The sequence below is a fragment of the Lampris incognitus genome, chromosome 2, assembly GCF_029633865.1.
Source record: "Lampris incognitus isolate fLamInc1 chromosome 2, fLamInc1.hap2, whole genome shotgun sequence".
In the NCBI taxonomy this organism is placed as follows: domain Eukaryota; kingdom Metazoa; phylum Chordata; class Actinopteri; order Lampriformes; family Lampridae; genus Lampris; species Lampris incognitus.
The window spans coordinates 130,630,681-130,645,473 of NC_079212.1; the positions used below are offsets into that span (position 1 = coordinate 130,630,681).

At 42.1% G+C, this 14,793-nt stretch overlaps 1 protein-coding gene across 1 annotated transcript in view; it reads right to left on the reverse strand.

Annotated features, from left to right (window-relative positions):
- Positions 1-3,512: 3,512 nt before the first annotated feature.
- Positions 3,513-14,793, reverse strand: part of slc2a9l2 (solute carrier family 2 member 9, like 2) — a 204,799-nt gene continuing 193,518 nt past the window's right edge. The window contains exon 13 of the mRNA XM_056274147.1: positions 3,513-4,046. Coding sequence (XP_056130122.1) covers positions 3,804-4,046 — 243 coding nt within the window. The 3' untranslated portion in view covers positions 3,513-3,803. The remainder of the gene's footprint in view (positions 4,047-14,793) is intronic.

Sequence of the window (14,793 nt, forward strand, 5' to 3'; positions counted from 1 at the left end):
GGTTTCAGTCATTAGACACTGTATTATACTGTATTGTTTATAAGGGTGGGGATACCTGCAGTCAGTTTAGACTGAAGATGTCACTTAGTTGAGTGATTAAACGTTTCTGTCAATAAACGTTGTATCCAGATGAACTGATCCAACCTTCTTTGGTCAGTTACCTCATCCATTTTCTCTTCCACTGGAGGTTCCCGTTCCGTATTTCAGGTGGTTTGACAGGATAACAAAGACATTTATTCGGAATGGTAAATAACACCTACTATTATGCTTTTAATCTGAGACACATGGCCCACTGGTCACTTCCTCCTGAGAGGGCCCCTCCCTGCTACTGTACTGAGCAATCTGTTCTTGCCCCATTGTCACCTTTGCAAAGCCTATCAAATTGGCTTGAGAAGCAAAAGTACATTCAATATTTGCCCATCTAAAATTAATGTGGACAAAAGTTGCCCGAATGTTTAACTTGGATCTGTATCTAAATGTCTCTTCAAGTATTTGGATGAATCCAAAGTTATGGATTCTTAAATCGCCTTTTTGTTGGAAGGACTGGCTGGAAAAGGGCATTGTTACATTGGGTGATCTATATCACAATAGTATCTTGAAATCGTTTGAGGACTTTGTACAATTTGGAATTCCCAGGTCTAATTTCTTCAGATATCTGCAACTTCGTCATTTGCTATTAGGGATCTTTGGATCTAGTATAGAAACTTCCAAAGCTGTGGAGTTATTAGATAAAGTATTAATGAGCTATGGGAAAGGTCATGAAGTGTCTTTGTATTATTTCATGATGATTCAGAGCCTGCGTAACGAGGCCTTATCAGCTCTCAAGAAAACATGGGAAAGGGACCTGAACCTGACATTGGATGATGAGGAGTGAGATAGGATTTGTAATAACATTAAAACAATGTCAATTGATGTGAGCGTACGCCTCATTCAATTTAAGATTATGCATCGCTTCTACTGGTCTCCCTCCAGATTGTTTAGACTTGGGTTAAGAGACGTGCCCAACTGCTGGCAATGCAAGCCTGAGGATGGTCACCCAATGCATGTTTTATGGTGCTGTGACAAAGTTCAAGAATTTTGGGCCATGATATATGATAAACTCTGAGATTTCAGACACCCAAATTCTGTTCAGCTGAAGATTATTTGTTTTAGGTGATGGATACAGTCTTAATGGGAGGAGACAAACAAATTAGAAGCTGGGTCCATACTAGGATCATGATGGGCAGACAGATTCTTCTCAGAGGCCGGGAGGCTGAGGGGGGTGCCTTTGTTCCAAGAATGGGCTGCTGAGATGGCAAGAGTGGCACAGCATTTGAACAGATGTCTTATAAACACAACCTTTTTGGAGGGCTGCTGATTTTGGCCAAACTCTGTGAGGAGACACATTATGAATTTTTTTTTTTTAGTTTTGTTTTGGTCTAAATATGTGTCCAATGCATATGATGGAAGGTAATTATGTTGACAACCAAGGCCAGTTATGCATGTGGTGATGACAAGTTGTGGGGATTTGGATGGAGAGTTTGTATGTATGTTTTGTGATGCACATTATTTTGTATTTTGTTTAAGAAATGAGATGTCAGGGCGGCGCAGTGGTTAGCACGGTCACCTCACAGCAAGAAGGTCCTGGGTTCGAGCCCCGGGGTAGTCCAAACTTGGGGGTTGTCCTGGGTCGTCCTGTGTGGAGTTTGCATGTTCTCCCCGTGTCTGCGTGGGTTTCCTCCGGGGGCTCCGGTTTCCTCCCACAGTCCAAAGACATGCAGGTCAGGTGAATCAGCTGTACTAAATTGTCCCTAGGTATGAATGAATGTGTGTGGGTGTGTGTGTGTCGGCCCTGTGTGACAGTCTGGTGGCCTGCCCAGGGTGTCTCCCGCCTGCCGCCCAATGACTGCTCGGATAGGCTCCAGCATCCCCGCGACCCTGAGAGCTGGATAAGCGGTTCGGAAAATGGATGGAAATAAGATGTCAATCAGAAAGAAGAGAAACTTGCTGAAACAGAGCTACAAGAAATGACACTTCCAATTATCTTCCTCCTCACCCACTGCCTGCTCACCAAGGCAACAAATGTAGTGTGAAAGGCTAACTCAGTGGATCTGATCAGAATTGAAACTGGCAGTTTTATTTGCTTGTGTGCATGTGTGCATGTTCATCTTTCCCTCTACAGTAATGTTTGGATATTGGATACCTCTTAGGTATGTTGTCGCGAAGGGAATTCTTGTGTTCTGTGTGTGTGTGTTCTGTGTGCATGGACGTGCATATAGAAATATATACATTTGCCACTCACTCCTTAAAAGATAATTCCACTGTTTTTACAACTTGGGTGTTGTCTCGGTAGCATTTGCCATCGAGCTTATCGGTTATGAAATTATTTTACACACTGGCTATATTGTATAAATTTTGGACACGGGACCACAGGACACAGCTTTAAAATGTCCTCTTTTGGTGCCATGGAATATGATCCTTAAACTTGCTCTTTCAGCAGGAGAAAAAAACAAAAACAAACCCAGTACCTTCTTTAGAGTGTGTCCACAATTTCCCATGATGTATGGTATCTGCTACCGACAGTAGTTACAGCCTGGTCATTCCAGCAAGTTGAGTCAAGAAATAGCTCAGCAATTAAATCAATCAGGCTGGACATTTATAGAGTAATAACGTTTAACTTTCACTTTCGTTTTCTCTTCCAAATGCATGGTTTAAATTTGGATTAAATTGTACTTGTTGAAACATGTCTGACACCAATATAAAATGTTGTCTGGCTGTGGTCCCACATCCAAAATATCCAAAATGAAGCTAATGAGTAAAATGATATCATAACTGATACGCCTGATGGCAAAAACTAGAAAAATAAGATGCAGGTTGTAAAAAAAAAAAAAAAAAAGCGGAATTATCCTTTAAGGCAGTAGAAATTGAAATGTTGAGCACACCCTACTGTGGAGCAACCTGTGACCCCCCCCTGATCCAATGCCACGCTTGTCTACCTCGGTTCAGATTAAATCCTCCCTGGCTCCAGCCATCTGGTGGGAGCTGGCAACCAGCATCTTTCAGACTTGGATAATTTCCAATAAAGTTGCCGTCAGCTCTGCTGAGCTCGCTCTCCCCTGTTGTCCCCCGGGGGGACCAATGAGAAACACATCCTGCCCCAGCAGGTCTTTCTGCATGACCCATCGTAAGGAAGTTATCCCAGACATCAGCAGCTGCTTTATGGTAACAATGCCATCGTAAATACGAATGTCCTCGTGACATTAGTCCACTCGCTCATGCCTGAAACCTCCTTAGGACACTGAGAAGTATGAAATCCACTTTGACAGAATTGAAAAGAGCTTGTGTGCAACAGCTTGCTGAGTGATTTGACTGTCTGTGGAATATGTTTTGGCAGACCTCTTCCCCTGAAATTTCAGACTTCTAATGTCTAATTAAAATGCACATGTATTTAGTACGAGCCACATTATGGTTATTTATGTTGAAATGTAATTTGCGGAACAGACTCGCTGTGTTTGCTGCACAGACATTGACTCCACCATTTTTTATTCAGAAAATACAATATTCGTTCTACTTGGCTGATTTAAGGCTTCGATATTTTAAAAAAAAATCCACAAAACCCCGAATATTACATAAAACAATGTTTTTTTCATAAAATATTGTTGTACATTACAATACTGCACTATAATACTACACAATACTACTGCAAAGTACTTACAAAATATCATGCCACTCACCAAACAAGATGAATTTACACTTCATTCATTACACTTAAAAAATGCACAAATGATAAACACTAAGTTTGTCTAACAAACTCTGTACTGTAGTTAGAAGGAACTCTCGAAATCAGTGACTTTCCCATTTTTCACTTTCTTGTCAGGCGTCATGGACAGAACTGACTCCATTTCTTGGCCAGGGCAGGGGACAGGGATCTTGTTGACCTTGGCAAAACTCTGGCTGATGTCCATGAATGTCTTGTTTTTGGTCTCTGGTAGCATGACGTAGAGGTAGACTGATCCCATGATGCAAATGACCGCAAACACCAAAAAGGCGTATGTCTCAAGTTTCTCCTACACAAATTGAAACACACACACAAACAAGAATTAGACTAGTCACCCTTTTTTTTGCATTAAAACTTAAAGATCACGTCTTTTTTTTTTTAAATGGTAGAACATTAGAGAGGAATTTTGGACAAACATTTTCATACAACTCCTTTTGTGGGGCTATTTTTGCCTTTTAATTCTTTATGTTTTTTTCTCCCCCCTCCCAATTGTATCCGGCCAATTACCCCACTCTTCCGAGCCATTCCGATCTCTGCTCCACCCCCTCTGCCGATCCGGGGCTGCAGACTACCACATGCCTCCTCTAATACATGTGGAGTCGCCAGCTGCTTCTTTTCGCCTGACATTGAGCAATTTCGCCAGGGGGACGTAGCGCGTGGGAGAATCATGCTGTTCCCCCTAGTTCTCCCTCCCCCCGAATCACCAGAGGAGGCGCTAGTGCAGCGAACAGGACACATACCCACATCCAGCTTCCCACCCAAACACATGACCAATTGTGCCTGTAGAGATCTGTAGTGATGCTCGACCAAGCCGGAGGTAACACGGGGATTTGAACCGGCGAGCCCCGTGTTGGTAGGCAATGGAATAGACCGCTATGCTACCCAGACGCCCCTGTTGTCGTGGTTTGCATGGAGCGCCAGAGGTGAGATAGAGGAAATACTAATTTGTGGCCTCGAAACACTTATTCCATGGCAACAAATTAGTTTCAAATAATTTTAGTAAACATTTTGAGGGCTCGGAATGATGATGTCACGTCCATGCCCAGCGTGCCAAGATTGCACACCTTCTTTTGGCAACAAGTCAGGGAACCATGTTCATTCTTCTATCATCTGCACTCTTTCAACATTGTTTGTAAGGTAAATATACAATATTGTGTTGTTGATTATTTGCTGCCTAATATGCAAGTCTGCTAGTGACAGCAATCAGCGCTAAGCACACTGGGCATGGATGTGACATCATCATTCCAAGTCCTCAAAATTCTTACCAAAATTATTTAGAACTAGTTGGGAATAAGTATTTTGAGGCCACAAATTAGTATTTCATGGCCATGAATTAATATTTTTTGGCCAAAAAAAAAAAAGAAAAGAAAAAAAGAAAATCCTCTGTCACCTCCGGGGCTCCATATGTTTCTTTTCTGCCGTTGTGATTTCCAATTTGTTGTGTTTTTTTCTTTTGTTAATTTGATTTGCAATTTGTCATTGTGTTTTTTTATTTGCCATTGAGTTTTGTTAATTGTTGTGCTTTCCTATTTGCTGTTGTGTTCTGCACTTCAGGGTCACCGTTGTAATAACTGGAGGGTTGTAGATTTTATAATTATATAAGAATGTGCTTCATTGCATGAAAACATGAGCTTTGTGAGGTGATGTTGTGCATATGGTTTTGCAAAATTAAAAGAAGGGGCCATTTTGGTGACATACGCTCACACCGTCAAAATATGCTCACATTTATTGAACAAATCTTTCTTTCTGTAGCTGATGCAATGATGAAATTTCTGTTGCAATGTTTTGGGATGGATATTAAATTAGTCCATGCCACTTCCAACTGAAATCTCCCATCTCTTTTACTGAATATATTTTCCCTCCCACCCAGATAGAGTAGCTAGATCCTCTTATCATTCAGTTGTTTGTGACCCACACCATAGACATAGCCTATGGACTCCTTCTGGTTTCATGCATTCCTCATTTTCTTGAGGAGCTTGTGGCTGACTGTGTGTAAATCAGAAAGGGCGTGCAGACCCATGGCATTGAACTTGAGATAGAATTGCCAAACCACGGTGTATTGGTTAGATGGCCCACTGGGACAGCTGCCTGATGTAAATTGAAAATTTTCTAATGTGTAACCTTTAACGAGTATCATGCATGCCAAAAAGGCTGCTGAATTCCTTTTAGATGTGCTGCTAAAATTGGGATTTGATTTTAAGTCATGTTGATATGCACACAAAAGTGTGTTGCAGGTAACAACTGTACAAACAACTGGTGTTTGGGGGAAGGTGGGTAAGGGAATGAGGACCGACCCTTTTTTTATAAACGAAATTTAAAAATAGCCATTGAAAGCTGACCTTGTCCAGTGTGCTATGCCAATCATGGAGATTAGTGAGAGATTACAAATCCCACAGAGAGAGCGATAGAGAGAGAGAGAGCGATAGAGAGAGAGAGAGAGAGAGAGAGAGAGAGAGAGAGAGAGAGAGAGAGAGAGAGACCCTCACCAGTGTGTCACTGAGCTACAGTCCTTTGTTCATGAAGGGACACAGCTCAGTTTCAGCCCTGTGTACCTGGAATTAGAGATGCACTGTGTCCAAACAACCATAACCTCACCAGAAACTACTCGTCTCCATGTGATCTCTGTGGTTACATCACCACCACTGTTTCACTTTGCCGCCACTGTTCTCATAAGATTAAAAAAAACCCAAATAAACAAGAACAGATCATCACGAGAAAGGACCTGACCCAGTTTCTTTGTGACATAGTCCTCATCTGCAAAGTAGGTAAATTCCTGCAGAAATGTGGCCTTTCTTTCCTGATAAGCATTATCGAAGGAGATGCGTCATTACCATCTCAGCTTCTCTTTTCATTAATCTAATTTTCACAAGTACTGTGGATTGAAGACAATAAAAAAGTCACTGCTTTTTGGTGGGAATAATCTTTTCGTCTGTTGTGCCGGCTCAGCTAGAGCCCATCGGCACTCACAACCTCGTAAAAGGACGGACGGACACACACACACACACACACACAAATCACAAATACTCTCCCTTTCATACTCAAACACACGCATATGTTTTACCTAGAGAGCGGTAACAGAGATGTTAGGACCTGCAGCAATACATGAGCCACGCGATGGACACAAGAAGGGACAGGATAGGACATGGGGATAATTAAATGCAACAAAAATGTGAAATTCTCACAGTCCTGGCTGTTAATGGGGGATACTGTCACATTGTTTTATAGGGCAACACTTAGTCATCATCAAGGGGGAAAGTGTGTATGCCTTTACACTCTTTGTGTGTGTAGCAGCTGCAGAGGTGGCTCTGGGTGGGTGGGTGGTCAATGTGTCAGTGTGTGGCGGCTTGTACAGAATACATTGTATGCAGACTGAGGCTTGATCCCTCCCGAGGGGCGGTATACCAAGTACAGTCTGTGCGATGCATGCACGACTGAGCTGTACACAAGATTACTGCAGCCAGAATGAAACTGAGCACTCGTCAAAAGGTTTTAAACATTTATGGTACGAGCATATCAATGAGCGGGACATGCAGGGATTTTTACATCACAGCTGTGGATCACATGCATCATTTTTCAGTCTATATGGAAATTTTTGGGGAGAATTTGGGAGTAATTAAAACAAGAATGTTATTTAATGGAAATAAGGTACCTGTCTCCACTGACCTTTATCATTTGTGTGTGTGTGTGTGTGTGTGCGCATGTGTGTGTGAGAGAGAGAGCTCATCGACACACACACACACTCACGCACACACAAGCACACACACACACGCACACAATAAAAGAGGTAGCTGTGAGTCTATTAAATAGGAGTGCACTGATTGTGGGAGCTCCTAAGGTTTTTGAAGGGGTTTGCAGAACAGTATTGTAGCACCGCCACACAAGTTGAAATAGGATTTACTTTATACTATATAGGTTAATAAAACAGTGGTTAACAACTATTAAGTGTAATCCCTATAATACAATTCCATCCTGTATGTGTATAACTCATGTGCCGAACTGTAACAACTACAGAGGTATAAAGTTGATCAGCCACAGCATGAAGATATGGGAAAGAGTAATAGAAGCTAGGTTAAGAGGAGAGGTGATGATTAGCGAGCAGCAGTATGGTTTCATGCCACGAAAGAGCACCACAGATGTGATGTTTGCTTTGAGAATGTTGATGGAGAAGTACAGAGAAGGCCAGAAGGAGTTACATTGTGTCTTCGTGGATTTAGAGAAAGCATATGATAGGGTGCCAAGAGAGGAGGTGTGGTATTGTATGAGGAAGTCGGGAGTTGCAGAGAAGTATGTAGGAGTGGTGCAGGATATGTATGAGGGAAGTGTGACAGTAGTGAGATGTGTGGTTGGAATGACAGATGGGTTCAAGGTGGAGGTGGGATTACACCAAGGATCGGCTCTGAGCCCTTTCTTGTTTGCAATGGTGATGGACAGATTGAGGGGCAAGATCAGGCAGGAGTCTCCGTGGGACTATGATGTTTGCGGATGACATTGTGATCTGTAGTGAGAGTAGGGTGCAGGTGGAGGAGAGCCTGGAGAAGTGGAGGTATGCACTGGAGAGAAGAGGAATGAAAGTCAGTTGGAGCAAGATGGAATACCTATGCGTGAATGAGAGGAAGGACAGTCGAATTGTGAGGATGCAAAGAGTAGATGTGACAAACGTGTATTAGTTTAAATACTTGGGGTTAACTGTTCAAAGTAACGGGGAGTGCAGAAGAGAGGTGAAGAAGAGAGTGCAGGCAGGGTGGAGTGGGTAGAGAAGAGTCAGGAGTGATTTGCAACAGAAGGGTACCAGCAAGAGTTAAAAGGAAGGTTTATAAAATGGTTGTGAGACCAACTATGTTATATGGTTTGGAGACAGTGGCACTGATGAAAAGACAGGAGGCGGGGCTGGAGGTGGCAGAGTTGAAGATGCTAAGCTTTTCACTGGGAGTGACGAAAAAAGACAGGATTAGGAATGATTATATTAGAGGGACAGCTCAGGTTGGACGGTTTGGAGACAAAGCAGGAGAGGCAAGATTGAGATGGTTTGGACATGTGTGGAGGAGAGATGCTGGTTATATTGGGAGAAGGATGCTGAATATGGAGCTGCCAGGGAAGAGGAAAAGAGGAAGGCCAAAGAGGAGGTTTATGGATGTGGTGAGAGAGGACATGCAGGTTAGCTGGTGTGACAGAAGATGCAGAGGACAGGAAGAGATGGAAATAGATGATCGCTGTGGCGACCCATAATGGGAGCAGCTGAAAGCAGCAGTAGTAGTAGATGTGTATAGCCCAATGGTTGTGCTGATGTAATCCTGTCATCCTTTGTTTACATTTTTGTGTGGTTGGAGTCAGCTACACATTAAATCTGTCAGCTGACGCGTGAACTTTTGAAATGGCTTTGATAAAAACGCGGAAGTGTCAGGGAAAAGACGCACGTAAACAACTCGGAGTCAGAGGGAGACCTGCTACTTCTTATATTAAAGTGCACTATAAATTGCTGTTGGTGGATATCACAAACTGCACAAAGCAGCATACTTCTGTCACCATGTTATAATGCTGTGACTGCAAACAGTCCCACATCGTCTGTGAACAGTACACATGGCCTTGAAACTCTAGTTAATGATCACACCTGTTTGCATATGAAACCGATCGTTGTTTTTGGTCGTTATGCCACTGTATTGTTTATAAGGGTGGTGATACCTGCAGTCAGTTGAGACTGAAGAGGTCACTTAGATGAGAGATGAAACGTTTCTGTCAACAAACGTGTCCAGATGACCTGATTCAACTTTCTGTGCTGTCCTCACATCTGTATCATTGTCCTGTCTTATTTACAAAGCTGATTTGAACACAAGTGACCTTATGCCAACAGAGAATAACCTCAATAAGCATTTGCTGGGGCGCCTGGGTGGCTTGGTGGTCTATTCTGTTGCCTACCAACACGGGAATCGCCGGTTCGAATCCCCACGTTACCTCCGGCTTGGTCGGACGTCCCTGCAGACACAATTGGCCGTGTCTGAAGGTATGTGTCCTGGTCGCTGCATTAGCGCCTCCTCTGGTCGGTCGGGGGACCCATTCAGGGGGGAGGGGGAACTGGGGGGAATAGCATGATCCTCCCATGCACTACATCCCCCTGGCGAAACTCCTCACTGCCAGGTAAAAAGAAGCAGCTGGCAACTGTGGAGTAGAGATCAGGCTGGCTCGGAAGAGTGGGGTAATTGGTCGGATACAATTGGGGTGAAAAAGGGGGCAAACCCCGCCCCAACAAAAAAAGCATTTGCTGAGTGAGTGTGCCAACGAGATAACAAAGAATGTTGCTCAGGTTCCAGAGTACAACCTTAATGTTATCGATGTACCGGGTGAAGACATGTTACTAGCAGATACCCTGAATAGAGCATAGCTATCAGAGTACCAAAGGAGTGCAAAAGACAGAGTTTGAAACTGTGAATATCTCAGCAGAAAGACTAAGCTCAATCCGTTCTGCCACAGAAGAGGCCTCAAGGTTGTAAACGCTGATCAAAACAATTCAGACAAGATGGCTGCAAAGCATAGAGGACATATCAGAGGAAATCAGGCTCTAATACTTATTATACGATGAACGGATACTATTCCATTTTCAGGATGGAATAGTATTCAGGGGAGAGAGAGCTGTTGTCCCTGATGGGCTCAGGGGAGACATCATCCGCCATATCCACTCTTCTCACCTAGGAGTAGATGGATGATTTGGCGAGCAAGAGAACGTGTTTACTTAATGAATGAGCACATAGTATAGGCCTTTATTGCAAAATGTGATTCTGCAGGTCAGTGGAAACTAAACAAAAAAATAGACATTACACCCACGTGAGACGATGAGCAGACCTTGGACCAAGGTAGGGACGGACTTATTTATGACTGAGAACAGAGATTATCTGATAACAGTAAATATTCATACTTTTGGAAATTAACTACCTAGCAGACACAATGGGCTGTATTTTCAGTACTGGCACAGAGCCGACAGAGGTGAAAATGCAGGCTGGTTGGAAGTGTCCTTGGGCGTAAAGTGCATGTTTGCTGCCTGCGTTTGTTTGGTAATTTCGTGCCTAGAAAGGAACCCACCTGTGCCAAGGTGGATTTGATGACACTGCTGGGGGTGCGTTAATGCAGAGCGGCTGGCGTAGTACAATTTTGATGTCCATTTTGGCTTGACGTTGTGCTTACACCTCTGCCGGCTAAGGCCAAGCCTAACCACAGACGCAGGTTATTTTCATACTGCACTGTAGGTGTAGGAACATGGGAACATCTAGCCAAATGTTTTTAATGGATGTTCATGGATTTCAGCTTAAAAAAGGGGAAACTCAGAGCAACAGTATGGCCTGACAATGATGCTGAGTAGGGCGTAACTATGGTTTTATATAATTAATGCTGTGAAATTATAATGAACTGACAACCTGACCTTTTCTGTAATATCGGTATTTTATCAACATTTATTTGAGACCAGCCTTAAATTGCCCAAACATGCTCCTGGCAATTATTTGAGACTCGGCTATTATTTGAGAATATATGGTAGGCTATGTCAACCCACACTCGTTACACACTCGTCTGGCTGGTGGAACCAGCAGACAAAAAGGGTAGGAGGGAGTCGGAAACAAAGAACTGCTTCAAAAAAAAAAGTTTAAAATCAAGAAAATATTGACATTTATCTACAAATTATTATTTTTGAATTATTCCCGATTCTACCCACTCCCACTGCCCCCCTCCCGTCCCACTCACAGGATTGACAGTGAAATTGACTCCCATCCTGCAAGAATTCCACAGGAATGCTGTGACCTGTAGGAATCCCAACCTGATGTGTGACTCTACCGGGCAGCTCTCTCAAGTTCCACTGGACCGAATGTTTCCCTCACTGTTATCCTCTTACGTCTATTTACTCTTAGCTTGCCTTATTTTTCCCGTTTTCATTACAATTCGATTAATTATTCAATTAGTACTTCTTAAAACCAATATTTTAAAGCAAATCTATCCATCCATCCATTATCCCAACCGCCCATCCTGCGCTCATGCACGCATGTGCGCACGCACGCACACACACACACACACACACACACACACACACACACACACACACACACACACACACACACACACAGGGACAATTTAGTATGGCCGATTCACCTGACCTACATGTCTTTGGACTGTGGGAGGAAACCCCCAAATCTACATCAACTCAAAAATGTGCCCAGCTAATATATGGGCAATGCATTACTAATTTCCCAATCATGTTTCTCATTTTGTCATTAAAGTCATTTTCATTCTTCATGCAATCAACTTTACTCTTTAACTCGTGTTTATCACTCAAAAATTCAAAAACACAATAAAACAAAAATTCCCTGAGTAAACCAATTACATGAAAAAAAAACTAAACAAAATAATTTACAATGACTAGCCCCTGGAGTTTCAGGATACTGCACCTTGAAGAGAGGGCGGCATTTCAGGAAGCGAAACGTTGACATAAAACTTTATATCGGGGATGCCTCCCTAGCCGAATGGTTAGAGCACATACCACATGGTCGCAACGTCGCCGGTTTGAATCCAGCTGGCGACCGTTTTTGTCATACCCCCTCTCTCTCTCCTCCATTCCTGTCTGTCTCCACTGTCGTTATCCAATAGAGGTACAAAATACCAACAAAACAAAAAAAATACATCAAACTTCCGATCATCGTCTCCAAAGCCTGTGGTGCTGTCATCATAGAAACCTTGACGGGTGAAAAGAAGTGGTCGGCAAGTCAACGTCTATCGGAGGACCGGCCGACATTATGCCCAACTACTGTAAGGACTGTGCAATGGTGAGAAAAAGGATAAAAAAATGAAACCTTGACAGGCAGGATTGTCTTGGCAAGTTTATCTTGTTTGTAGGGAAAATACATGCAGCAGTAGACCATGGGCAGTTACAAAGTAGCTTGGTTGAGGTGGGTTTCGTGCTCAATAGAAAGTGTTTATAAGTGTTCAACAACAAACTTTGAATGATGACATTACCTATCTGTTTGGATAAATTGATTTGAACTGAGAAAATGATGTGGATCTGGAATAGAGGGCTTCGGTTTAGCTTGTTTTTTTTAACACTACAGGGAGTATTAGTATTAGGAGTATTTTGAGACCACAACATTTGTTTAGGACTGCACATCTGGTTTAGAGAGGGTTTGGTTTGGAGGGGTTTTACTGTATATTAGTACTACTGGACACACCATCATATAACTGTTAGAATATAAACTACAATATCGATATACTCCTATCACTCTGTCATGTTTTCTGTACACATTAATGCACATATGTTATTGAATATATTAATAGATTACTGGTACATATATTCAGGTGTTTCTGGCGGATTTCACTACAGCATTTTTACGCACTTTTACAATATGCCACAACCTCGTTTTGAGAGTCCTCCCCAACCATATTCTGCACTGACTAATGCACATCATCTCATATATTGTGTCATATATCTCATTTATGTATTTTATATTGTTCTGCACTATATTATTATCATTACATAATCTATGTATATAATCTTCTACATTCAGACAATTTTAAGTAACATGCTGTGTTTACATCATAAACTTATGCTGTTATTTCAAATATTCTGATTGTTCTGCTTAATGTGCTTACTTGTTTGTGTTGTTCATATCGCTTTAGCCTATTTCCATTTAATCCTGTTTATATCTAACCCCTCATGGCTCTATCCTATCTACTCTTGCTGCAATGAGTCAATTTTTTCATGGCGATCATTAAATTTTAATCTCATCTAATCTAACCTGGACCCCCCCCCCCGTATTAATTTTCCATGTTGTATTGCAGTGCATAATTTCGGTTCCGCAGATTACATTGTTTTTGCATTGTGTTGTGTAGTAGCATCAGGATTATCAGTGTCCCCTTTCCATTTATAATGAATGGATGAGAGAGAGAGAGAGAGAGAGAGAGAGAGAGAGAGAGAGAGAGAGAGAGAGAGAGAGAGAGAGAGAGAGAGAGAGAGAGATACTTTTTGGAGAGCCAGAAGTAATATAGTTATTTTGATACAGAGAGCTGACACTCCTGCAGTGCGCTGCAGCTAAATTCCAAGGGAAGTACACTTCTGAAACATATACTGCAATAACCTCTGATAATTTGCTGCTGGTTTACCAGATTGGAGTACTGTCTCATACATCTGCCAAGCCATCTGCAGCCGTTAATCCTCAGTTGCCCCTGAGTGTTTAGGTTTGTGGTTTTGAAAGATATCTTAGTTGGCAATATTTCAGCAGTAAACAGATAAAGTTACCATTGGATCCAAGTTATTTGCTGGACAGATAAAACAGCATGCACGCTTGCGTTTCCTGGCTGTCATCACAGCTTAATGATAGCTGTTCATCTGTCTCAAAAAAAAAAAATCTGACCTATGTAAAGCAAAAGTCCCCTAAATTACTTTGCTAATGTTCTATCTGGAACCCACAGAGTATAAAATCAGTGTCTGTCTCCATCATATCCAATTCATTACTTCCAAGGCCAGGATGAAGTCTGGAAAAGAAAACATTTAACATACGCTTAATAAGTACATCTCTGGGGAAATAACAAATATAAATGTAAGGAAAAATAAATATGACTATAAATGATACCGGAGTCCATACATTGTCCATGTAACTATTATTTTGACAAATAAATGACGGTGCTTAATATCCAACAGTGTCATGACATCAGGATCTCAAGCAGCTGTTGATTTGAGCTCAGCATCTATTAGCCAAATTTTGACTTGCACATAGATATATGTAAATACCTTTTTGTGTTGGAAATATGATAAATTGCTTCCAGATTGTTCCATCTGAAATTGACATAAATTCATTCCTGTAAATATGTTTTGAATTTATCTCATCGGTGTTTAATGGGTCATGTCATGTTATGGAGCATCAAATGGGAGATGATTAATGGCTCAATAAAATGATTTTGATGAATATTGATGAAGGCCAAAGCCCTGACAACGCCTCAGCGATGCCCTGTTATGAAGGCTGGTTAGATGTGATTGTGCAATGGCGTATTACCCAGACAGGGTGCCAGCC